General features: G+C 36.3%; 1 protein-coding gene across 6 annotated transcripts in view; it reads right to left on the bottom strand.

Annotated features, from left to right (window-relative positions):
* LOC106088750 (uncharacterized) overlaps positions 1-21985 on the bottom strand; it is a 56474-nt gene that overhangs the window by 9880 nt on the left and 24609 nt on the right. For 5 of the 6 annotated variants that reach the window (XR_009398053.1, XM_059367412.1, XM_059367413.1 and 2 more), the window contains exons 2-6: positions 19565-20073; positions 6270-6375; positions 6166-6195; positions 1326-1615; positions 1071-1256 (exon numbers count right to left, since the gene is read on the bottom strand). Coding sequence is in view for 5 of the 6 variants with exons in the window: in XM_059367412.1 (XP_059223395.1) it covers positions 1071-1256; positions 1326-1615; positions 6166-6195; positions 6270-6375; positions 19565-19858 (906 nt within the window). In the remaining variant the exon portion in view is untranslated. The remainder of the gene's footprint in view (positions 1-1070; positions 1257-1325; positions 1616-6165; positions 6196-6269; positions 6376-19564; positions 20074-21985) is intronic. The other variant, XM_059367414.1, reaches the window with a different exon arrangement.

Genomic DNA, 21985 nt, shown 5'->3' on the forward strand with positions numbered 1-21985 from the left:
AGGGCGACATGTGAGCTAAGTTTTCAGGATCAGACGCGAAAGAGAACGAATGATAGATGGTCACAAAGAGGGGGCTATGAGCATTTCAAAACTATGTGACCCAATCTTGACTTGAAGAGATCTACCGCTTTGCTGTCACTGGCTAGAAGAGACGTCTCAGTTATTGTGTACGTCATGACAGGTCACTGTCTAATTGGAAAACATGCTGACAGACTGAAGTTTGCCAGTCATGACTTTTGCAGAAGCTGTGAGGACATCGAAGTTGTTGGGGTTCAACGGTAGGAACTAGTGGGCATCTTCCTTCTTCTGTTCCTATGGTATCGCAATGGACGAACACGTCTTAGTGAGTCTGATGACAGACTGCCACTTAAACCTAACCTCCTAACCTTACAGCGAAAATGTCTCTAGTATATTCGATCGTGCGAGTTCTACAACTTCTCCAAGTGCAGTAGCATATCATGACCCTTAAATCGTTTTTGGGGTATGTTACTGGCTAATAAAAATAGCAACCTTAGCTGAAACTACAAGTAGATCAGTGTCCACACTTGATATAAAGTAGGAAGAAAGCTTTTTGTTTGAACATTCAACATTACATTGGAGGGTAAACAAGACTCGGTAGTATGGAAAAAACACACTGCGTCGAGCAGCAGGATTTTTATTCCTAAGTAAATTGCTATACAGATGTCTAAGTACTAAGAATGTTTTTTTTGAGAACGCCTTGCATTTTTTTTGTCAATAAAGCAAGTAATCAATACATTAAAAAGCAAACCCATAGCCTAAAATACCAAATTAAAAAAACAATACCATATTGTTAAAATTAAACACCGACCCCACCTAAAAAAATAATTTTTTTAACATAGAAAGTCAATTACTTCTAAAAACATTAGTTATTAAAAAAATAAAGACAACACCCATTTAACTAAACAAAAAAAAAACCTCAAAAACATTATAACAAAAGACCATGTATATAAAAAACTAACAAAAACAAATACATAACAAATAACAAATAGTATTTCGAACTAAAAAAAAAAATCACCACCAATCTAAACTAATATCGGTTTTATACGCACCAGTAGACATTTGCATTGATTCTCATCATAGTAGGTGCCAGTGGTACATGTTTCTCTGTGCCGGCAGACACAACGGCACGAATTACCATCCCATTCTTTGTGCTCCAATTCATGACACTTATCTTGAGCATCTGTATTTGGGCAATGGCACTGACAGTCTTCATAAATTTGAAAGGCATTACAGTCCTGGAATCAATAATCCAAAAGCTTAATAACTCAAAACTCTTTTTTGAGATGTTAAATTTCAGGAAATACCTTTGCCTTGACGCGACAATCACATTTACATTCCAAATGTTGCTCCACAGGAATCACATCAAAACCGTTGCTTTTAATTCCATGTGCAGTGGGGCTATACCGAGTGACTTGGTAGTTGACAATTTCTGTTTTAGTAGGTTGACAGGACAACAGAGGTGTGTTGCAGCATCCGCTGCAACGTTTAACACGTGTACATTTGGGGAAGTAGCTGTACATTGTACTGAGAGGTATCAGATCTACCACTGTGGGTTCGGGACTGCATCTGGCTGCTTTAGCTCTAACCACAGAGGCTAAATAAAAAAATTTACATTAAAAAATAAAAAATTATGATAAAAATTATTAAGGATAAATGAATAAAATAAAATAAAATAAAATAAAATAAAATAAAATAAAATAAAATAAAATAAAATAAAATAAAATAAAATAGAATGAAATAAAATAAAATAAAATAAAATAAAATAAAATAAAATAAAATAAAATGAAATAAAATAAAATAAAATAAAATAAAATAAAATAAAATAAAATAAAATAAAATAAAATAAAATAAAATAAAATAAAATAAAATAAAATAAAATAAAATAAAATAAAATAAAATAAAATAAAATAAAATAAAATAAAATAAAATAAAATAAAATAAAATAAAATAAAATAAAATACAATAAAATACAATAAAATACAATAAAATAAAAAAAAATAAAATAAAATAAAATAAAAAAAAATAAAAATAAACAAAATAAAATTAAATTAAATAAAATAAAACAAAAAAAAAATAATATAAAATAAAATAAAATAAAAAATAAAATAACATAAAAAATAAAATAAGATAAAATAAATAAAATAAAATAAAACAAAACAAAATAAAAAAAAAATTAAATAAAATAAAACAAAATAAAATAATAAAAAAAATAAAATAAAATAAAATATGTAGTACTTTTTATATGTAGAACTTATCTTGAAATCTAGTCAGACTTTAATTTGGATACCAATTGAAATAGCAATTTAGAACCTTGTGAGATTTTCCTACCGTAGGACAAAAGATTTGGATTTCCACATCTTTAAAAGGCCATATGGGATAAAAGATTATATGGGATTTATATCGAAACCTGTGCCAATATTAATGCCACATACTGGGGCGTCAAATAGAGATTGACGTCCCAGTATGTGTCATTAAAATGTGACCAAAATTGTGGTTTTTACTGCCATAAAAGACCATATCGGATGAAATATACACATTGGAGCTATATCTAATTAGGACTGTTTTTAATGAAATTTTGCGCAAGTATTGGAACGTCAATTTAAACGTCTCATGTAAAATCGGGCGAAAATTGTGGCTTCTACAGCCTTAAAAAGCCAAATCGGGTGAAATATATAAATGGGAGCTATATCTAAATCTGAACCGATTTTTATGAAATTTTGCACATACATTGAGACTTTACAAAAACGACTCTACACCAAGTTTGGTAAAGTTCGGACCAAAATTGTGGCTTCTACAGCTTTAATAGTTCAAATCGGATGAAAGATATATATGGGTGTTTTATCTAAATCTGAACCGATTTTTATGAAATTTTGCACACATATGAAGACGTCAAATAAATCACCTCATGCAAAATTTTGTAAAGATCGGACCAAAATTGTGGCTTCTACAGCCTTAAAAAGCCAAATCGGATGAAATATATATATATGGGAGCTATATCTAAATCTGAACCGATTTTTATGAAATTTTCCACATACATTGTGACTTTGCAAAAACGATCCCGCACCAAATTTGGTAAAGGTCGGACCAAAATTGTGGTTTCTACAGCTTTAATAGTTTAAATCGGATGAAAGATATATATGAGAGCTATATTTAAATCTGAACCGATTTTTACGAAATTTTGCACACATATGAAGACGTCAAATAAAGCACCTCATGCAAAATTTTGTAAAGATCGGACCAAAATTGTGGCTTCTACAGCCTTAAAAAGCCAAATCGGATGAAATCTATATATATATGAGAGCTATATCCAAATCTGAACCATACATGGAGACGTCAAATAAACACATATGGATACCTCAAATAAAACATCCCATGCCAAATTTTGTAAAGATTGGACTAAAAATGTGGCTTCAACAGCCATAAAAGTCCATGTCGGATGAAAGATATATATGGGAGCTATATCTAAATCTGAACCGATTTTTATGAATTTTTCCAGATATATTAAGATCAGTAATTTTGTGCAGATCAGTTAAAAATTGCAGCTACTACGGCCATTTAAGTGCAAATACAACGAGCCAAAATTCATTCCAATAGGATAAGAATTACGCACTCTAGAGGCTCAAGAAGTCAAGACCCAAGATCGTTTTATATGGCAGCTATATCAGGTTATGAACCGATTTGAACCATACTTGCCACAGTTGTTGGATGTCATAACAAAATACGCCGTGCAAAATATCATTCCAATCGGATAAGAATTGAGCACTCTAGAGGCTCAAGAAGTCAAGACCCAAGATCGGTTTATATGGCAGCTATAACAGGTTATAGACCGATTTGAACCATACTTAGCACAGTTGTTGGACATCATAACAAAACACATCGTGCTAAATTTCATCCCAATCGGACAAGAATTGCGCACTCTAGAGGCTCAAGAAGTCAAGACCCAAGATCGGTTTATATGGCAGCTATATCAAAACATGGACCGATATAGCCCATTTACAATACCAACCGACCTACACTAATAAGAAGTATTTGTTACTCCTTCGGAAGTTAGCGTGCTTTCAACAGACAGACGGACGGTGGACGGACGGACAGACGGACGGACATGGTTAGATCGACATAAAATGTCGCGACGATCAAGAATATATATACTTTATGGGGTCTCAGACGAATATTTCGAGTAGTTACAAAGAGAATAACGAAATTAGTATACCCCCCATCATATGGTGGAGGGTATAACAAGTAAAAGTTCTACATACAAAACTTTTTTTTCTGTCAGCCAATACGCAGGGGATGTCCCCTATGAATGCAGTGCATTGCGTCGGCGAGAGGAAATTAGGAATTGGAGGGGGGAAAAGGATGTAGTGCTTATTGAAATTTGTCTTAAATCTTCTGTCAAACCAGCAAAAATTAAAGCTCTAGGAACCGAACAAGGATGATCGAGAGTCTGGCTTACGTGGGAGCGATATCAGGTTCTTGTCCGATAAGGACCGTACTTGGCACAATTGTTGGAAGTCATAGCAGAACACCCCAAAATGCAAGAGCTTTCAGCCCAATCGGACGAAAATTGCGGCTTCCAGGGGCTCAAGAAGTCAAATGGGGAGATCGCATTAAATGGGAGCTACATCAGGTTATAGACCGATTCGGACCATACTTGGCACAGTTGTTGCAAGTCATACCAGAACACTTTGTGCAAAATTTCAGTCAAATCGGATGAAAACTGAGGCTTGCAGGGGCCGTTTATATGGGAGCTATATCCGATAGCCAATTAAAGTAAAGTAAGTAAGGTTTAAGCAGCTCACGCACCGTCAAATATCTTCAGCTTGGTCTAGAATTTAACCATGATTCGTCTTAGAAACAAGCAATGCCTGCTAATTATTAAATTTAATATCAAAATGCGTGCTCTGTTAATAAAGTTAATCGCCCGCTTCATTGTGTTCAGCGACGAATCTTTTTCTTGGCTCAATAGGTACGTTAATAAGCAGAATTGTCGATTTTTGAGTGAAGATCAGCCAGAGCATTACAAGTGCTAACAATGCATCCTGAAAAAGTCACAGTTCGGTGCGGTTTATGGGCTGGCGGCATCATTGGACCGTACTTCTTCAGAGATGATGCGAATCGTCCAAAATCCATGTTCTGTTAAGAAAGTTTATCGCGCGCTTCATTGTGTCCAGCGACGAAGCTCATTTTTTGGCTCAATGGGTACGTTAATAAGCAGAATAAGCGATTTTTGAGTGAAGATCAAGCAGAAGCATTGCAAGAGCTACCAACACATCCAGAAAAAGGCACAGTTCGGTGCGGTTTATGGGCTGGCGGCATCATTGGACCGTACTTCTTCAAAGATGATGCAAATGGTAACGTAACTGTGAATGGTGAGCGCTTCATTGTGTTCAGCGATGCATTTGAGCATTTTTGGCTCAAAGGGTACGTAAATAAAAGCAAAATTGTCGATTTTTGAATGAAGATCTGCCAGAAGCATTGCAAGAGCTACCAATGCATCCAGAAAAAAGCACAGTTCGGTGCGGTTTATAGGCTGGCGGCATCATTGGACCGTACTTCTTCAGAGATGATGCGAATGGTAAAGTAACTGTGAATGGTGAGCGCTACCGTTTGGTGCCCAAAATGCAAGAGCCTGACTTGCATGGCATGTGGTTTCAACAATACGGTGCCACATGCCACACAGCACGCGTAACAATGGACTTAAAAAGAGGCGAGTTCGGTGAACAATATTTGCATGAAATAATCTTCAAACATTAAATTATATGGATCGTAATATTGATTCAAATAAAGATTTCATGCATTTTTATGAATTTTATGTGTTTTTTTTTTGAAAAAAAAAAAACTTTCCTATATCTCTTAAAACATTCCCCTTTATATACTCTATAGGGTCGGAAATCGATATTTCAATGTGTAGCAAACGGAATGACAAAAATTGGTATTTCCCCCTCCTGCGCTGATGGGTGTAACATTCTTGTTCCGCATATTGAAAAATAAGGCGCAGATGAACAGGCCCGTTTCAATTAGTGTTGTATAACTTACAAATCAATAAAGACATCCAAATGAGCTAAACACAGGTAAATAAAACTAAAACTATATTCAATACGCTAAATAAACATATTGTATTCTTTTAATATCTTGTTTATTTACCTCTTTCAACATTTCTGCGAAGGTTCTCTGTTAAAATTAAACAAAAAAGTATAGCAATTTTAGCAAATATTTAATGTTAGCTTGAAACAAAGCGTTTTTCTTACCATGTATACCCAGTTTGGGATCAATACTGTCGGGATCAACAAATTTCTCTATGAATTCAGAAATATCTGTTATATTATTCAACTCCCGATAAAAGTCCATTGGAAACTGAAATGTAAATAAGAAGTACAAATAAGTAGCTGTTTATGTTTTAGTACAACTAACATATTAGCCATTTGAAACCAAATAGCTTTTATTGAATAACAAAATAAATGGTCTAAAATTTAGTAAGAAGTGACGGAAAAGCGACCCTTGGCAAGAAGCAGCTTTCTGTGTGTATAAATAATATTTATATTAAAAAATGCAAATAACACTGAGGAACAAAATGCAACTTTTTCGAAAATAACAGAAAAAAGCACAATTTATGAAAGTAGAAAATACGTGTATCGGAGTTTTGAAAGTTTGCATCGAAAAGTAACCAAACAAGAGGGGGAAGTTCCCTCCCCCTTTCGGGAAATTTATTAAATATTCCGCTTACGATTACATCCTTTTATTTTAGGTGTATACTTTTATTCGGCAATATTACTGACAAGACTGCGAACAATATTATTGTAGAACATTTCAATCCTCGACAGGATAACTAAAGGAGCCATTTTGGTCTCTGATCAAAATATTCAACAAAAATGTTCGCTATAAAATCCTACTATAGGTCTCTCAATACACCAAAAACTAAATCTTAACCTAAAAGCCAGAAATCAATCAAAATGTAAAGTAAATTTTAGGGCTAAAGTATTACTTTGTCTTAATTGGTGCAAGATTCGCCAATAAAACTTCATTGTAGGGGGATGATGTCAAACACAAAAATATTTCTTACCAAATTTGACTGTAAGTTATTGAACAACAAAAAGGAGTATATATGATATACAAGCCGAACAAGACCCGCTCCGATGCGCCTTCTTTAACTCTCTAATATGTTTTTTGAGTTGGGGATACTTCACCCTGAATGCGGATATCGAATTTGTGCCATTGTAGCCTATGACGCTGAACGCGTTCGAATCCTGGCGAGAACATCGGACAAAGCGGTGTTTATCCCCTCTTAATGTTGGCGATATTGGCGAGGTACAATGCTATGCACGGTCATTTAAAAAAATTTCCGGCACTTTGCACTGAAAATAGATCAAATTCGTTCTTTATTCCCAAAGAAAATCAAGTTCAGTTTAGGGGGTGCTTTAGGGCGAACACCAAAACACTTGGCTCCAAAGTTGGATATCCAATTCGTTTTCTACTCTCAAATACCTATCATTTGAGTCCCATATTGTCATAATGGGTCAAATAACCTAGTCTTGACCGCAAATTTTTATGTCATAATCTTAATCTACTCCCTAATACCTTTCATTTGAGTCCCATATAGCCATGGTGGGCTAATATGCCCATTTGGGGGTGGGCGACCTCTCATTACTTGGACTTAATGTTTTATGCCATATTTGTAATCTACTGCCTAATACTTTTCATTTGAGTCCCATATCGACATGAACTTCGAATATATCTGGTTAGAGGAGTATTGAGGTTGGGGGACCCGCTGGGTACTTGGACCCAAATTTTAATACAATATTCGTTTTCTGGTCTCCAATACCCTTCATTTTATACCCATATTGTGCCCATCGGACTACTTTCGGATATGGGTGGCGTTTTTGGGGTAAGGGGGAGGGTCCGCCTCCCTCCGTTATCTAAAAATTTGTAGCCTATGTTTCCTTCCAGACAAACGTAAACAATCTATAAAAATTTTAAGGAAATTGGTTCAGCCCAGTATGACATAGTCATAATGGGTCTAATGGCGTTTTTGAGGGGTGGCGTGACCCCCTATACTTCGATCTGATTTTGTATGCCAGATTCGAAATCTACTCCCGAATACCTTTCATTTGAGCCCCATATTAAACTGAACGTCCTATATGTCTGTTTGGGGGAGTTTTGGGGTTGGGGCGTGTACTTACAATTAAATTTTAATACCATATCCGTATTCTACTCTTTAATACATTTCATTTGATACCACTCCCATATTGTCATGATCGTCAAATAAGGCTTTTTTAAGGGGTTTTAGGACTGGGCGGCCCCAGACACTTGGACCCAACTTTTATTATGAAATTCGTACTCTACTCTTTAATACCTTTCATTTGAATCCCATAATGCCCCGATCAGTCCACTTTTATTTTTTGGTAGTTCTTTAGTGGTAAGGGGGAGGGTCCGCCGACATCCCGATATCAAAAATGTATATAGCCTATGTTTCCTTCCCGACCAAACTACACAATATGTGAAAATTTCATGTATAACAGTAGTGTTCTGTTATGACTTCCAACAACTATGCCAAGTACGGCCAATACGGCCATAACCTGATATAGCTCCCATGTAAACCGGTCTCTTGTTTGGTTCCTAGAAGTTTTAATTTTTGCTGGTTTGACAAAAGTTTGGTGTAGGGAATAAAATTATGCCCTACAACTTAGTTTATTTTGGATACATTTTTAGCAGAATCTATGGTGGTGGGTTCCCAAGATTCGGCTCGACCGAACTTAGCACGCTTTTACTTGTTTTTTATAAAATCCTAAAGCTCTCTCAAAATCACCCATGTTGTTTATGAGTGGCGCCAAATTTAATGTGTCATACAGGGTGGCTGATGAAAGCCGCTACCAAAAAAAAATGTAATAACTTTTTTTCTATTTAATAATAATAATTTAATAATTAATTTAATTAATTAATTAATTAATTTAATTAATAATAATTTAATAATTAATTTAATAATTTAATTTAACATGAATAAAAGAAAAATGTATTCCATACACCGAAAAAAAAATGTAGCAATATTCATCATTGTAGCAATATTCATCAGCCACCCTGTACATGTGACAGTGGGTCAACGGCAATAACAAAAATTTGTTTTAGCCCAACGATCATTGTTTCCATGTTGTGATTTCGCCAGACAGACGTTGGTGATGCGGTTGGCTTATATGAATCACCTGGAATTCTTTTAAATGAACAATCTAGCATCGGTAATTAGTGACATTTCTCTGACGATACGTTGAGATTGCTGGAAAGCAAAACAAATGTGGTTTCAAAGTACAATAAAGAAATGAATATTAAAATATTTTCGTAAAATCTGTGTTGTTTGTTTATTGATATCAAAGGCGATATGACTTAACTCCTAGGGGGTGGGGTTTCAAAATAAAAACAAAGAACATGCAGCATCATATAATAAATTATTCAGAAGATTGGTCTATACATATCTCCATTCATATATCAATCTAGACGAAATTGGACAAGAATGTCGAGGGATCGAAAATCACTTACCATTCCAGATTTGGTCGATTCTTGGCTAATAAATGGCTAATAAATATTATATGCTCAAAATCTTAAATCGGGGCATCGGTCTATACACCCATAAAAAATCAAGTACGGTGCTGTCAATTGCACCCCATTGGTTCATTAAAGTGAAAAATATTCATAAATCAACAAAAGTTTTCTGCGATCGAAACGTAAGAAACTGTCCACAGTCGTTATGGACCAAATCGGAATCTCTGCAAAATTTCAGCTCAATTTCTTCAAAGAATGCAATGTGATTACGACAACGACGGACAGACAATCGAAATGACCTTCACCTATACTCTATTATGTTAGCACTTGCCTATAGAAAAAAAACCCCAATGAAACTGAAGCAATGATATGTGGCATACGAGTGAAACATTCGACTTGGCCGACTTTGGGGCATTTGCTTTTTTTTCTTTTGTTTTTACTACCACCCCTTACCATAAATAAATTTTTTATTTTTAATTCAAAATTTATTTACTTAATTACTATTAGACACATAGATAGAATGTAATCAAGACCATAATGTTGAAAAATGCGAACAAATATTTTGTTTACTTTCCGCGGAAATTGTGATACTAGCTGTTGAAATAAATTTCTATTGGGGTGAGTAATGATGTTGCCAACGGATGTCGATTGCTGCATTTATGGAGCACTTGTCTTTGATATTTTATTTTATTTACGTGCTAAATGTATGTTTTACAGCACTTGTTAACGAAAAAATTAAATAAAACAAATAAAAACGTGCTAAGTTCGACCTGGGCTGAATCTTAAATACCCTCCTTCTCATAGATCGCATTTGTCAAGTTATTTTCACGGTTTGTCTTTATAGCCTGAAACTTAACCAGTAAAAGCGTGCGAAGTTTGTCGAATCCTATATACCAGCCACCATCCACTGAATCCTATATACCATCCACCATCCACCGAATCCTATATACCATCCATCATGGATCCATGATGGATGGTATATTTGTCGAGTTCCTTCTTGGTATCTCTTTTTAGACAAACAAAGGATAAAAGAAAAGACTGGCTATGTTAATTGAATTGAATGTTGCAGACCACAGTAGAAGTCTATATGTAGAATTTCAGCCCAATCGAATAAGAATTGGGCGTTTTAGGGGCTCAAGAAGTAAAATAGGGAGATCGGATTATAGGGGAGCCGTATCTGGCTAAAGACCGATTCAGGTCATATTTGACACGTATGTTGGAGGTCACGGGAGAAACCGTTGTACAAAATTTCAGCCAAATCGGACAATAATTGCGACCTCTAGGAACATTTCAGTCAAATCGGATAAGAATGGCGCCCTCTAGTGGGTCAAGAAGTCAAGATTCAAGATCGGTTTATATAGGAGCTATATCAGGTTATGGACCTATTTAGGCCATACTCGGCGCACTTGATGGCGCCCTCTAGTGGGTCAAGAAGTCAAGATTCAAGATCGGTTTATATGGGAGCTATATCAGGTTATGGACCTATTTAGGCCGTACTCGGCGCACTTGATGGCGCCCTCTAGTGGGTCAAGAAGTCAAGATTCAAGATCGGTTTATATAGGAGCTATATCAGGTTATGGACCTATTTAGGCCATACTCGGCGCACTTAATGGCGCCCTCTAGTGGGTCAAGAAGTCAAGATTCAAGATCGGTTTATATGGGAGCTATATCAGGTTATGGACCGATCTAAGCCATACTCGGCGCACTTGATGGCGCCCTCTAGTGGGTCAAGAAGTCAAGATTCAAGATCGGTTTATATAGGAGCTATATCAGGTTATGGACCTATTTAGGCCATACTCGGCGCACTTGATGGCGCCCTCTAGTGGGTCAAGAAGTCAAGATTCAAGATCGGTTTATATGGGAGCTATATCAGGTTATGGACCGATCTAAGCCATACTCGGCGCACTTGTTGGAAGTCATAACAAAACACCTCATGCAAAATTTTAGTCAAATCGGATAAGAATGGCGCCCTCTAGTGGGTCAAGAAGTCAAGATAGGTTTGTACGGCAGCTCAGGGACGTAGCTAAAATAATTTTGATGATTCTAAACAAAAATTGCATTTACATTTTTTATAATAACAAAATTTCATAATTATAATATTCTACAAAGACAACATTTTGCTGAGGCCGCCTTCCTGACGCCCCCCCCCCCCCCCAAATAAAATCCTGGCTACGTCCCTGAGCTATATCCAAATCTGAACCGATTTTTTTGTAATCTTGCATATAGGTTAAGATCATTAACAAAACAATCTGTGGAAAAATTTTGTTCAGATTGTTTGAAAATTGTAGTTACTACGGCCATTAAAGTGCAAATCGGGCGATTCATATATATGGGAGCGTTATCTAATCTGAACCGATTTAGATGAAATTTTGCAGGTATGTTGAAATCAGTAACAAAACAGTCCGTGCCAAATTTTGTGCAGATCGGTTAAAATTTTTAGCTACGACGACTATTTAAGTACGAATCGGGCGATACATATATGCGACCTATATCTAAATCTGAACCGATTTTTACCAAAATTCGTCCTTGGGCCAAAAAAAACTGATATGTGCAAATTTTCGTGATGATTGGACAACAAATACGACCTGTGCCTGATTACAAGAATACATCGACTCACAGACGGACAGACGGACATGGTTAAATCAAATCACAAAGTATTCTGAGTCGATCGGTAGACTTATCAATGGCTTTAGCTCTTCTCCTTCTTAGCGTTGCAAACAAATGCACAAATCTATAATACTCTGTACCACAGTGGTGGTGTAGGGTATAAAAATGTAAACACACAAATGATTTTGTATATTTATTTTGACGCTCACTGTATGTGTATTACAGGGTCGCACATTGATATTTCGAAAACTGGAGGTGGCTACATAAAAATTCCTGTAAATTAGTGTAAATTGTGTTTTAAATATTTCTTACAACTTCTCATCCGAAGTTAATTTATGATTTGCTTAGACATACTTAAATATAGGGTACAAACTTGACGCCATAGGAAATTACCACAAAAAAAGACGGCATTTATTTATATGGACACGCGCAAATTGGCATTTTATCACGTTTTGCCAATTGTTGTCTGTTGTTAGCAATTTTTGTTGTTGTATTCTTTTCATTTCGCTTTTCCGTTCAATCATTTCTTGGCTATATCGAGTGGTGGTCGGCTTTAGAATGTCGATGATTAAATGACTCATTGTCGATCATGCGCTAAGGTGCTAAATGATTGAATGTTAATTAAGTAGCGGATATTATAGAGTTTAAGCACCTGTAAAGGTGTTGTCTTAAAATTTGTATACCCTCCACCATAGGATAGGGGTATACCAATTTCGTGATTCTGTTTGTAACTCCTTGAAATATTCGTCTAAGACCCCATAAATTGTATATTTTCTTGATCGTCATGACATTTTAAGTCGAACTAGCCATGTCCGTCCGTCTGTCTGTCGAAAGTACACTAACTTTCGAAGGAGTAAAGCTAGCAGCTTGGAATTTTGCATAAATACTCCTTATTAGTGTAGGTCGGTTGGGATTGTAAATGGGCCATATCGGTCCATGTTTTGATATAGCTGCCATATAAACCGATCTTGGGTCTTGACTTCTTTAGCCTCTAGAGGGCGCAATTCTCGTCCGATTTGGCAGAAATTTTGCACATCGTGCTTTTGTTATGACTTCCAACAACTGTGTAGAGTATGGTTTAGATCGGTCTATAACCTGATATAGCTGTATTATAAACCTATTTGGGGTCTTGACTTCTTGACCGTCTAGAGTGCGCAATTCCTATCCGATTTGGCTGAAATTTTGCACAACGTGTTTTGTTATGACTTCCAACAACTGTGTTAAGAATGGTTCAAATCGGTTCATAACCTGATATAGGTGTTTTGCTATGACTTTCTGCATAAGGTGTTTTGCTATGACTTTCAACAGATGTGCTATGTATAGTTCAAATCGGTCCATATCCTTGTATAGTTGCCATATAAACCGATCTGGGATCTTGACTTCTTGAGCCACTAGAGGGCGCAATTATTATCCGATTTGGCTGAAATTTTACATGCCGTATTTTATTATGACTTTTAACAACTGTGTTAAGAATGGTTCAAATCGGTCCATATCCTGGTATAGCTGCCATATAAACCGATCTGGGGTCTTGACTTCTTGAGTCACTAGAGGGCCCAATTCCTATCCGATTTAGCTGAAATTCTGCATAAGGTGTTTTGCTATGACTTTCAACAAATGTGCTATGTATGGTTCAAATCGGTCTATAACCTGATATAGCTGCCATATAAACCGATTTGGGGTATTGACTTCTTGAGCCACTAGAGGGCGCAATTATTATCCGATTTGCCTGAAATTTTACATGACGTGTTTTGTTATGACTTCCAACAACTGTGTTAAGAATGGTTCAAATCGGTTCGTAACCTGATATAGCTGCCATACAAACCGATCTGGGGTCTTGACTACTTGAACCACTATAGGGCACAATTATTATCCAATTCAGCAGAAATTTTGCATAAGGTGTTTTGTTATGACTTTCAACAACTTTGCTTAGAATAGTTGAAATAGGTCCATAACCTGATATAGCTGCCATATAAACCGATCTGGGGTCTTGACTACTTGACCCACTATATGGCGCCATTCTTACCCGATTAGACTGAAATTTTGCTTGAGGTGTTTTGTTATGACTTCCAACAAGTGTGCCGAGTATGGTTTAAATCGGTCCATATAGCTGCCATATAAACCGATCTTGAATCTTGACTTCTTGACCCACTAGATGGCGCCATTCTTACCCGATTAGACTGAAATTTTGCTTGAGGTGTTTTGTTATTATTTCCAACAATTGTGCCGAGTATGGTTTAAATCGGTCCATAACCTGAAATAGCTGCCATAGAAACCGGTCTGGGATCTTGACTTCTTGAGCCTCTAAAGGGCGCAAGTATTATCCGATTTGGCTGACATTTTGTACAACGGCTTTTTCTATGACCTTAAACATACGTGTTGAATATGGTATGAATCGGTTTATAGCCTAATACAGCTACCCTATAAACCGATCTCCCTATTTTACTTCTTCAGCCCCTAAAGTGCGCAATTCTTACTAGATTTGGCTGAAATTTTATACAATGACTTATACTATGGTCTCCAATATTCAATTCAATTATGGTCCGAAATGAACCATAACTTGATATTGCTCCAATAACATAGCAATTCTATTCTTTTATCCTTTGTTTGCCTAAAAAGAGATACCGTGGAAAAAGCTCGACAAATGCGATCCATGGTGGAGGGTATATAAGATTCGGCCCGGCCGAACTTAGCACGCTTTTACCCATAAAAGGTACATTTATTACTTGAGCCCCATAAAAAGGGCATTTATTACTCAATTTTGCTGTTGCCAAAGTTCTGCGGACCTTAAGTCAATGCATTTTTAGTTATTTTATTTTAAGTTGAATTTTATCTTTTAATTATTTAGTGTTAATTATTATTATTTAACGCTAACATTTGCTCATAAAAATATTAACCACAATATAATGACGTAATTTGTCATTTATTATGCAATTCAACCTGTACCCATCCTTCCAACCACAACAACAATAACTCGATATCTTAATAGTATGCTGGAATATAGGCTAATTGGTAGTCATGTGCTGATTATTTCGCATCTACCTGTTTGCATGTAGTTAAGCAACATCTGTATTCCTAACTGAACGAAAATTCACAAAGGAAGGGGAGGTACCTCCCCATTTTTTTCTATAATTAATTCAAATGCATCTGGAGTAACACAACAAACGGGAAATTTTATATTGTCACCAGCCTGATGTCGATAGGCAGTGATTCAGTTTAGAAAATGAAATATTTTGTCGACTCATTAACTGCGATTGTGTATTCTGGGCCTTGTTAACAACGTATTTCGTTAATTGTGGCCCAGTCTGAGTCAAAAGTAAATAAAAAGCCATAAGACTGCAAATATAATTTACCACTTCCGAATGACGCAAATTGTCCGCTTATCTTTTGGTGTTGTTTTTAAGCCCTAACAAACAATTTCATTGTTCATTATAGTTGGTTTAATTAAATTTTGCGAATTTTGGATTTTGTGCAAATATTTGTATAGCAATTCCTTAAGGTTATATTAATTAATTGTAAATTTTGTTAGCAGTGTAAATATTGGGTTGCCCAAAAAGTAATTGCGGATTTTTCTTATAGTCGGCGTTGACAATTTTTTTTACAGCTTGTGACTCTGTAATTGCATTCTTTCTTCTGTCAGTTATCAGCTGCTACTTTTAGCTTGCTTTAGAAAAAAAGTGTAAAAAAAGTATATTTGCCCAGTTACTTTTTGGGCAACCCAATAAATAGCTTTTATGTAATAGAGAGGTTGTTTCGGGTGAGGCAGTTCCTCAAACACATGGCTTTTCAATTGGATATCAAATTCGTTCTTTTTCTCTCAAGCACCTTTCATTTGAGCGTGATTGGTCTATATACCTATTTGGCTGGTTTTGGACGGCCCCCAACCCCAACAATAGAAACCATGTTTTGTTTTTACTGTGAGAGTGCAAAAAAATTTCGAACGAATCACATTACCCATCTCCGAGATCTGGTGGTTTTGAAAATTAGAGTAATGAGAAGTATTTTTTAGGGGAGGGACGGCACTTAGACTTTTCGACTCATATATGGATATCAAATTCGTGCAGCACTCCCAAATCCATTTAATGTGAGCCCCATATTGCCATGGTCAGTAAATGTTTGGAGAGAGTTTTGTGGCTGGGGCGGCCACCGACACTTTGCCCTGAAAATAGATGTCAAATTCGTTCTTTACTCCCAAATACCGTTGATTTGAGCTCCATATTGCCATAATCGGAAATTAAGTTCAGTTTAGAGGGCGCTTTAGGGCGTACCCCAAACGCTTGACTCCAAAATTGGATATCGTTTTCTACTCTCAAATGCCTTTCATTTGAGTCCCATATTGTCATAATGGGTCAATCAACCTATTTGACTTATATTTGGAAGAAAAAGCGCCACCTACACTTGAACGCAAATTTAAACGTCATATTCGTAATCTAAATAACGTAATCCAAATACTTTTCATTTGAGTCCCATATATAGACATGGTCGGCTATTATGCCCATTTGGGGGTACTTGGGGGTGGGAGACGTCCCATTACTTGGACCTAATTTTTTATGCCATATATGTAATATAATGTCGTATACTATTCATGTGAGACCCATATTGACATGAACGTCGAGGAGTTTTCGGATTGGGTCGGTCCAAATTTTAATACGATACTCGTTTTCTAGTCTCCAATACCTTTCATCTGATATCCATATTGTGTCTATCCGTCCACCTTTGGTTTTGGATGGCATTTTTGAGGTAAGGGGGAGGTGGAGGAACCGACACCAACTGATATCTTAAAATTATATAGCCAGACAAACTACATAATCTGTGAAAATGTTAAGAAAATCGGTTCAGCCGTTTTTGTTTCTACGGAACAAACAAACCGAGTCCCATATAGTCATGATAGGTCATATTCCCATTTGAGGCGTTTTTGGGGTGTAGGGTAAACCCCTATACTTTGTTCTGATTTTGTATGCCTGATTCGTAATCTACTTCCGAATACCTTGCATTTGAGCCCCATATTGACATGAACGTCCAATATGTCTGTTTGAGGGAATTTTGGGGTTGGGGCGCCCCTATGGGTGCCAACCCCAAATTTTAATACCATATTCGTATTCTTACCTACAATACCTTTCATTTGATAGCCATATTGTCCCGATTTTGCTTTTGGGTGGTGTTTTTGGGTAACGGGGCAGGTTCTGCCACCTTCGGAAATCAACAAATTATAAAACATATTTTTCCTTCCTGACCATATTCGCAATCTACTCCCGAATACCTTTCATTTGAGTCCCATATTGTCATGATCGTCCAATAAACCTTTTTTAGGGGGTTTTGTGGTTGGGGCGGCCCCCCAATTACTTGGACCCAATTTCTAATAAGAATTTCGTCCTCTACTCCTGAATACCTTTCATTTGAGTTCATTTGGAGTAAGGGGAAGGGTTCGCAACCCTTCCGATATCAAAAAATTATATAGCCCATGTTTCGTTCCAGACCTACCTACACAATCTGTGAAAATTTCAAAGTAATCGGTTCAGCCATTTTTGAGTCTAGGCGGAACAAACAAACCGACAAACAAACAAATACAAATTCATTTTTATATCCTCCACCATAGGATGGGGGTGTACTAATTTCGTCATTCTGTTTGTAACTCCTCGAAATATTCGTCTAAGACCCCCTAAAGTATATATATTCTTGATCGTCATGACATTTTAATTCGAACTAGCCATGTCCGTCCGTGTGCCTGTCGAAAGCTTTCGAAGGAGTAAAGCTAGCCGCTTGAAATTTTTCAAAAATACTTCTTATAAGTGTAGGTCGGTTGGGATTGTAAATGGGCCATATCGGTCCATGTTTTGATATAGCTGCCATATAAACCGATCTTGGATCTTGACTTCTTGATCCACTAGAGGGCACAACTCTTGCCCGATTTGGCTGAAATTTTACATGAGGTGTTTTATTATGACTTCCATCAACTGTGCTTAGTATGGTTGAAATCAGTTTAAAACTTAATATAGCTGTCAAATAAATCGATCTAGGGTCTTGACTTCTTGAGCGTCTAGAGGGCGCAATTCCTAACCGATTTGGCTGAAATATTGCATGATGTGTTTTGTTATGACTTCCAACAACTGTGCTAAGTATGCTTTAAATCGGTCCATAACCTGATATAGCTGCCATATAAACTGATCTGGGGTCTTGACTTCTTGAGCCACTAGTGGGCGCAATTCTAATCCGATTTAGCTGAAATTTTACATGAGGTGTTTTGTTATGACTTCTAGCAACTGTGTCAAATATGATGCAAATCGATCAATAACCTGAAATAGCTGCAATTTAAACCGATCTGGGATCTTGACTTCTTGAGCCTCCAGAGGGCGTAATTATTATTCGATTTGGTTGAAATTTTGTACAACGGTTTCTCCTATGACCTTCAACATACGTGTTAAATATGGTCCGAATCGGTCTATAGCATGATGCAGCTCCCATAAAAACCGATCTCTCTATTTTACTTCTTGAGCCCCTAAAGGTCGCAATTCTTACTCGAATTGGCTGAAATTTTACACAATGTCTTCTACTACTACTATGGTCTCCAACATTCAATTCAATTATGGTCTTATCGGACCATAACTTGATATAGCTCCATTATTAAATCAATTCTTTTCTTTTATCCTTTGTTTGCCTAAAAAGAGATATCGGGAAAAGAACTCGACAAATGCGATCTATGGTGGGGGGTATATAAGATGCGGCCCGGCCGAACTTAGCACGCTTTTACTTTCTTCTGCTATATTTCCTCTAATTAGGCTATCACAATGGGCTCAAACTGTCCCTACTCATTTGTCTTAACGATAGTTTCGTAGTGACGTCCAATATCCAACATCCAGTTTCTAGTTGAAATTTGACATTTTGTAAGTGTTGTTCTGTTATGAATGAATCAGTCTATAAGCCGACCTAACTCTCATATAGCTAGAATTCCAAATTTCATAAAATTATAGATTTAATCAAAAGGGAAAATGTTTTATAACAACCTACAGCTACGCCACAGTTATGGATATGAAATAAATTTCTATATGAAACCATATGCCCATATGCTTAACTCTCGAGGATTTTTTATTTGCACATTCAACTCATAATGGAGTTTAATTATAGCTATAAGGCTTCTGTTTGTGTTAAAAATAAATCCCTTAGTCTTTAGGAGTATTTTACGCACGGTTTCGTGTTGCACTAAAACAGTTTATTTGCTTCATTATACACTTGTGATAATGCGGTGCATTAAGGGGGGTAACACAACATTTGGATTGCAATGTTCAAAAGCCAAAGGGCTCTTAAGATACCCTCTGAAATATTTTTGAAGAATTATGTTCTCTTCGATTGGCACTATTACCCCTCTTAATGTCTGCCTCGATATTTAGTACAAATGAATCGTTTGCATACTCACCGGATCTGTTTCGTTTTCCCCAAGTAGTTTAACGTTGGTATCTGTATCTGCAGCCGTGGCATCAGCACTATTTGCATCCGCTTTAGATTTACTGTAGACGAAACGTTCATCGTTTATCCCAAAGGCCTGAGCAGCTAGAACTTGTTGCAGCAGACTGGCGCATACAACAAGCCATACTATATGCTGTCGTTCCACCGCAAAGAAACGCAACAAAGTTCTTGCAAAGTTACACGTACTACTCCACGAAGAAGAGTAGGAACTGCAGCCACAATGTTTATGGCTTATTTGAGACATATTTTTTGTTATTTCAGTATAGTTATTGGTGTTTTTTAAAATTTTGTTCCGACCCTGTGAGTTTTTGTTGTTGTTTAACTATCACAATTGTTTGTGTATCCTGCTGTTATTATTGTTTTGTGATTTGGTTGTTGTTTTTTTGAGATGAAAATTTCGTTCTTCTTTTTTTTTCTTTATTCTATCTGCTTTGTTTGTGGATGGCACTGAATGTAAATCTGAAAATAAAGAATGGAAAAACACTGCTATTGTAATATGAGGGTTGTTTAACAATTTGATCATTTGAAAAATACAAACTATAAAATTCTTTCATAGCTAAGTTAGGTACTCTTTTCTTTGCAAAAGGAAAGTATACTTTCTTCTGAGAAAGGGCACTTTTAGTACACATTCCTTTAGGAAAGGGTAGTTGTAGTACACTTTCCTTTGAGAAAGGGCAATTTTTATTACACTTTCCTTTGGGAAAGGGTACCTTTAGTATACTTTTTTGGGAAAGCGCACTTTTAGTACACTTTCCAATGGGAAAGAGTAGGTTTAGTACACTTTCCTTTGGGAAAGGGTAATTTTTATTACATTTTCCTTTGGGAAAGGGTAGTTTTAGTACACTTTCCTTTGGGAAAGGGTAGATTTAGAACACTTTCCTTCAGGAAAGGGTAGTTTTAGTACACTTTCCTTTGGGAAAAGGTACTTTTAGCATACGTTCCGTTGGGAAAGGGAAATTTTAGTACACTTTCCTTTGGGAAAGAGTACGAAAGGATACTTTTAGTACACTTTCCTTTGGGAAAGAGTACTTTTGGTACACTTTCCTTTGGGAAGGAGTACTTTTAGTATACTTTCCTTTGGGAAAGAATACTTTTAGTACACTTTCCTTTGGGAAAGAGTACTTTTAGTACACTTTCCTTTTGGAAAGAGTAATTTTAGTACACTTTCCTTTGGGAAAGAGTACTTTTAGTACACTTTCCTTTGGAAAAGGTTTTTTTAGTACTATTTCCTTTGGGGAAAGGGTACATTTAGTACACTGTCCTTTAGGAAAGGGTACTTTTGGTAGAATTTCATTTCGGAAAGGGCAATTTCAGTACATTTTCCTCTTTGAAAGGGTACTTTTAGTACATTTTCCTTCGGGAAAGGTTACTTATAGTACACTTTCCTTTGGGAAAGGGTAGTTTTAGTACACTTTCCTTTGTTAAAGGGTACTTTTAGTACACTTTCCTTTGCTAAAGGGTACTTTTAGTACACTTTCCTTTGGGAAAGAGTACTTTTAGTACACTTTCCTTTGGGGAGGAGTACTTTTAGTACACTTTCCCTTGGGAAAGAGTACTTTTAGTACACTTTCCTTTAGAAATGGTATTTTTAGTACTACTTCCCTTGAGGAAAGGGTACATTTAGTAGAATTTCCTTTGGGAAAGGGTAATTTTAGTACACTTTCCTCTTTGAAAGGGTAATTTTAGAACACTTTCCTCTTTGAAAGGGTACTTTTAGTAAATTTTCCTTCGGGAAAGGGTATTTTTAGTACACTTTCCTCTTTGAAAGGGTACTTTTAGTAAATTTTCCTTCGGAAAAGGGTAGTTTTAGTACACTTTCCTTTGTTAAAGGGTACTTTTAGCACATTTTCCTTTAGGAAAGGGTACTTTTAGTACATTTTCTTTTGGGAAAGGGTAATTTTAGTACACTTTCCTTTGGGAAAGAGAACTTTTAGTACACTTTCCTTTGGGAAAGGGTAGTTTTAGTATACTTTCCTTTGGTAAAGGGTACTTTTAGTGCACTTTCCTTTGGGAAAGGGTTATTTTAGTACACTTTCCTTTGGGAAAGAGTACATTTAGTACACTTTTATTTAAGAAAGAGTACTTTTAGTAAACATTCCTTTGGGAAAGGGTACTTTTAGTACACTTTTCTTTGGGAAAGGGTACCTTTAGTACACGTTCCTTTGGGAAAGGGTACTTTTAGGACACTTTCCTTTGAAAAAGGGTAGTTTTAGTGCACTTTCCTTTGGTAAGGGGTACTTTTAGTACACTTTGCTTTGGAAAAAGGTATTTTTAGTACACTTTCCTTTGGTAAGGGTACTTTTTGTACACTCTTTCCTTTGGGAAAGAGTACTCTTAGAACATTATTCTTTGGGAAAGGATACTTTTAGTA

This window comes from Stomoxys calcitrans, chromosome 4, assembly GCF_963082655.1.
Source record: "Stomoxys calcitrans chromosome 4, idStoCalc2.1, whole genome shotgun sequence".
Classification (NCBI taxonomy): Eukaryota; Metazoa; Arthropoda; class Insecta; order Diptera; family Muscidae; genus Stomoxys; species Stomoxys calcitrans.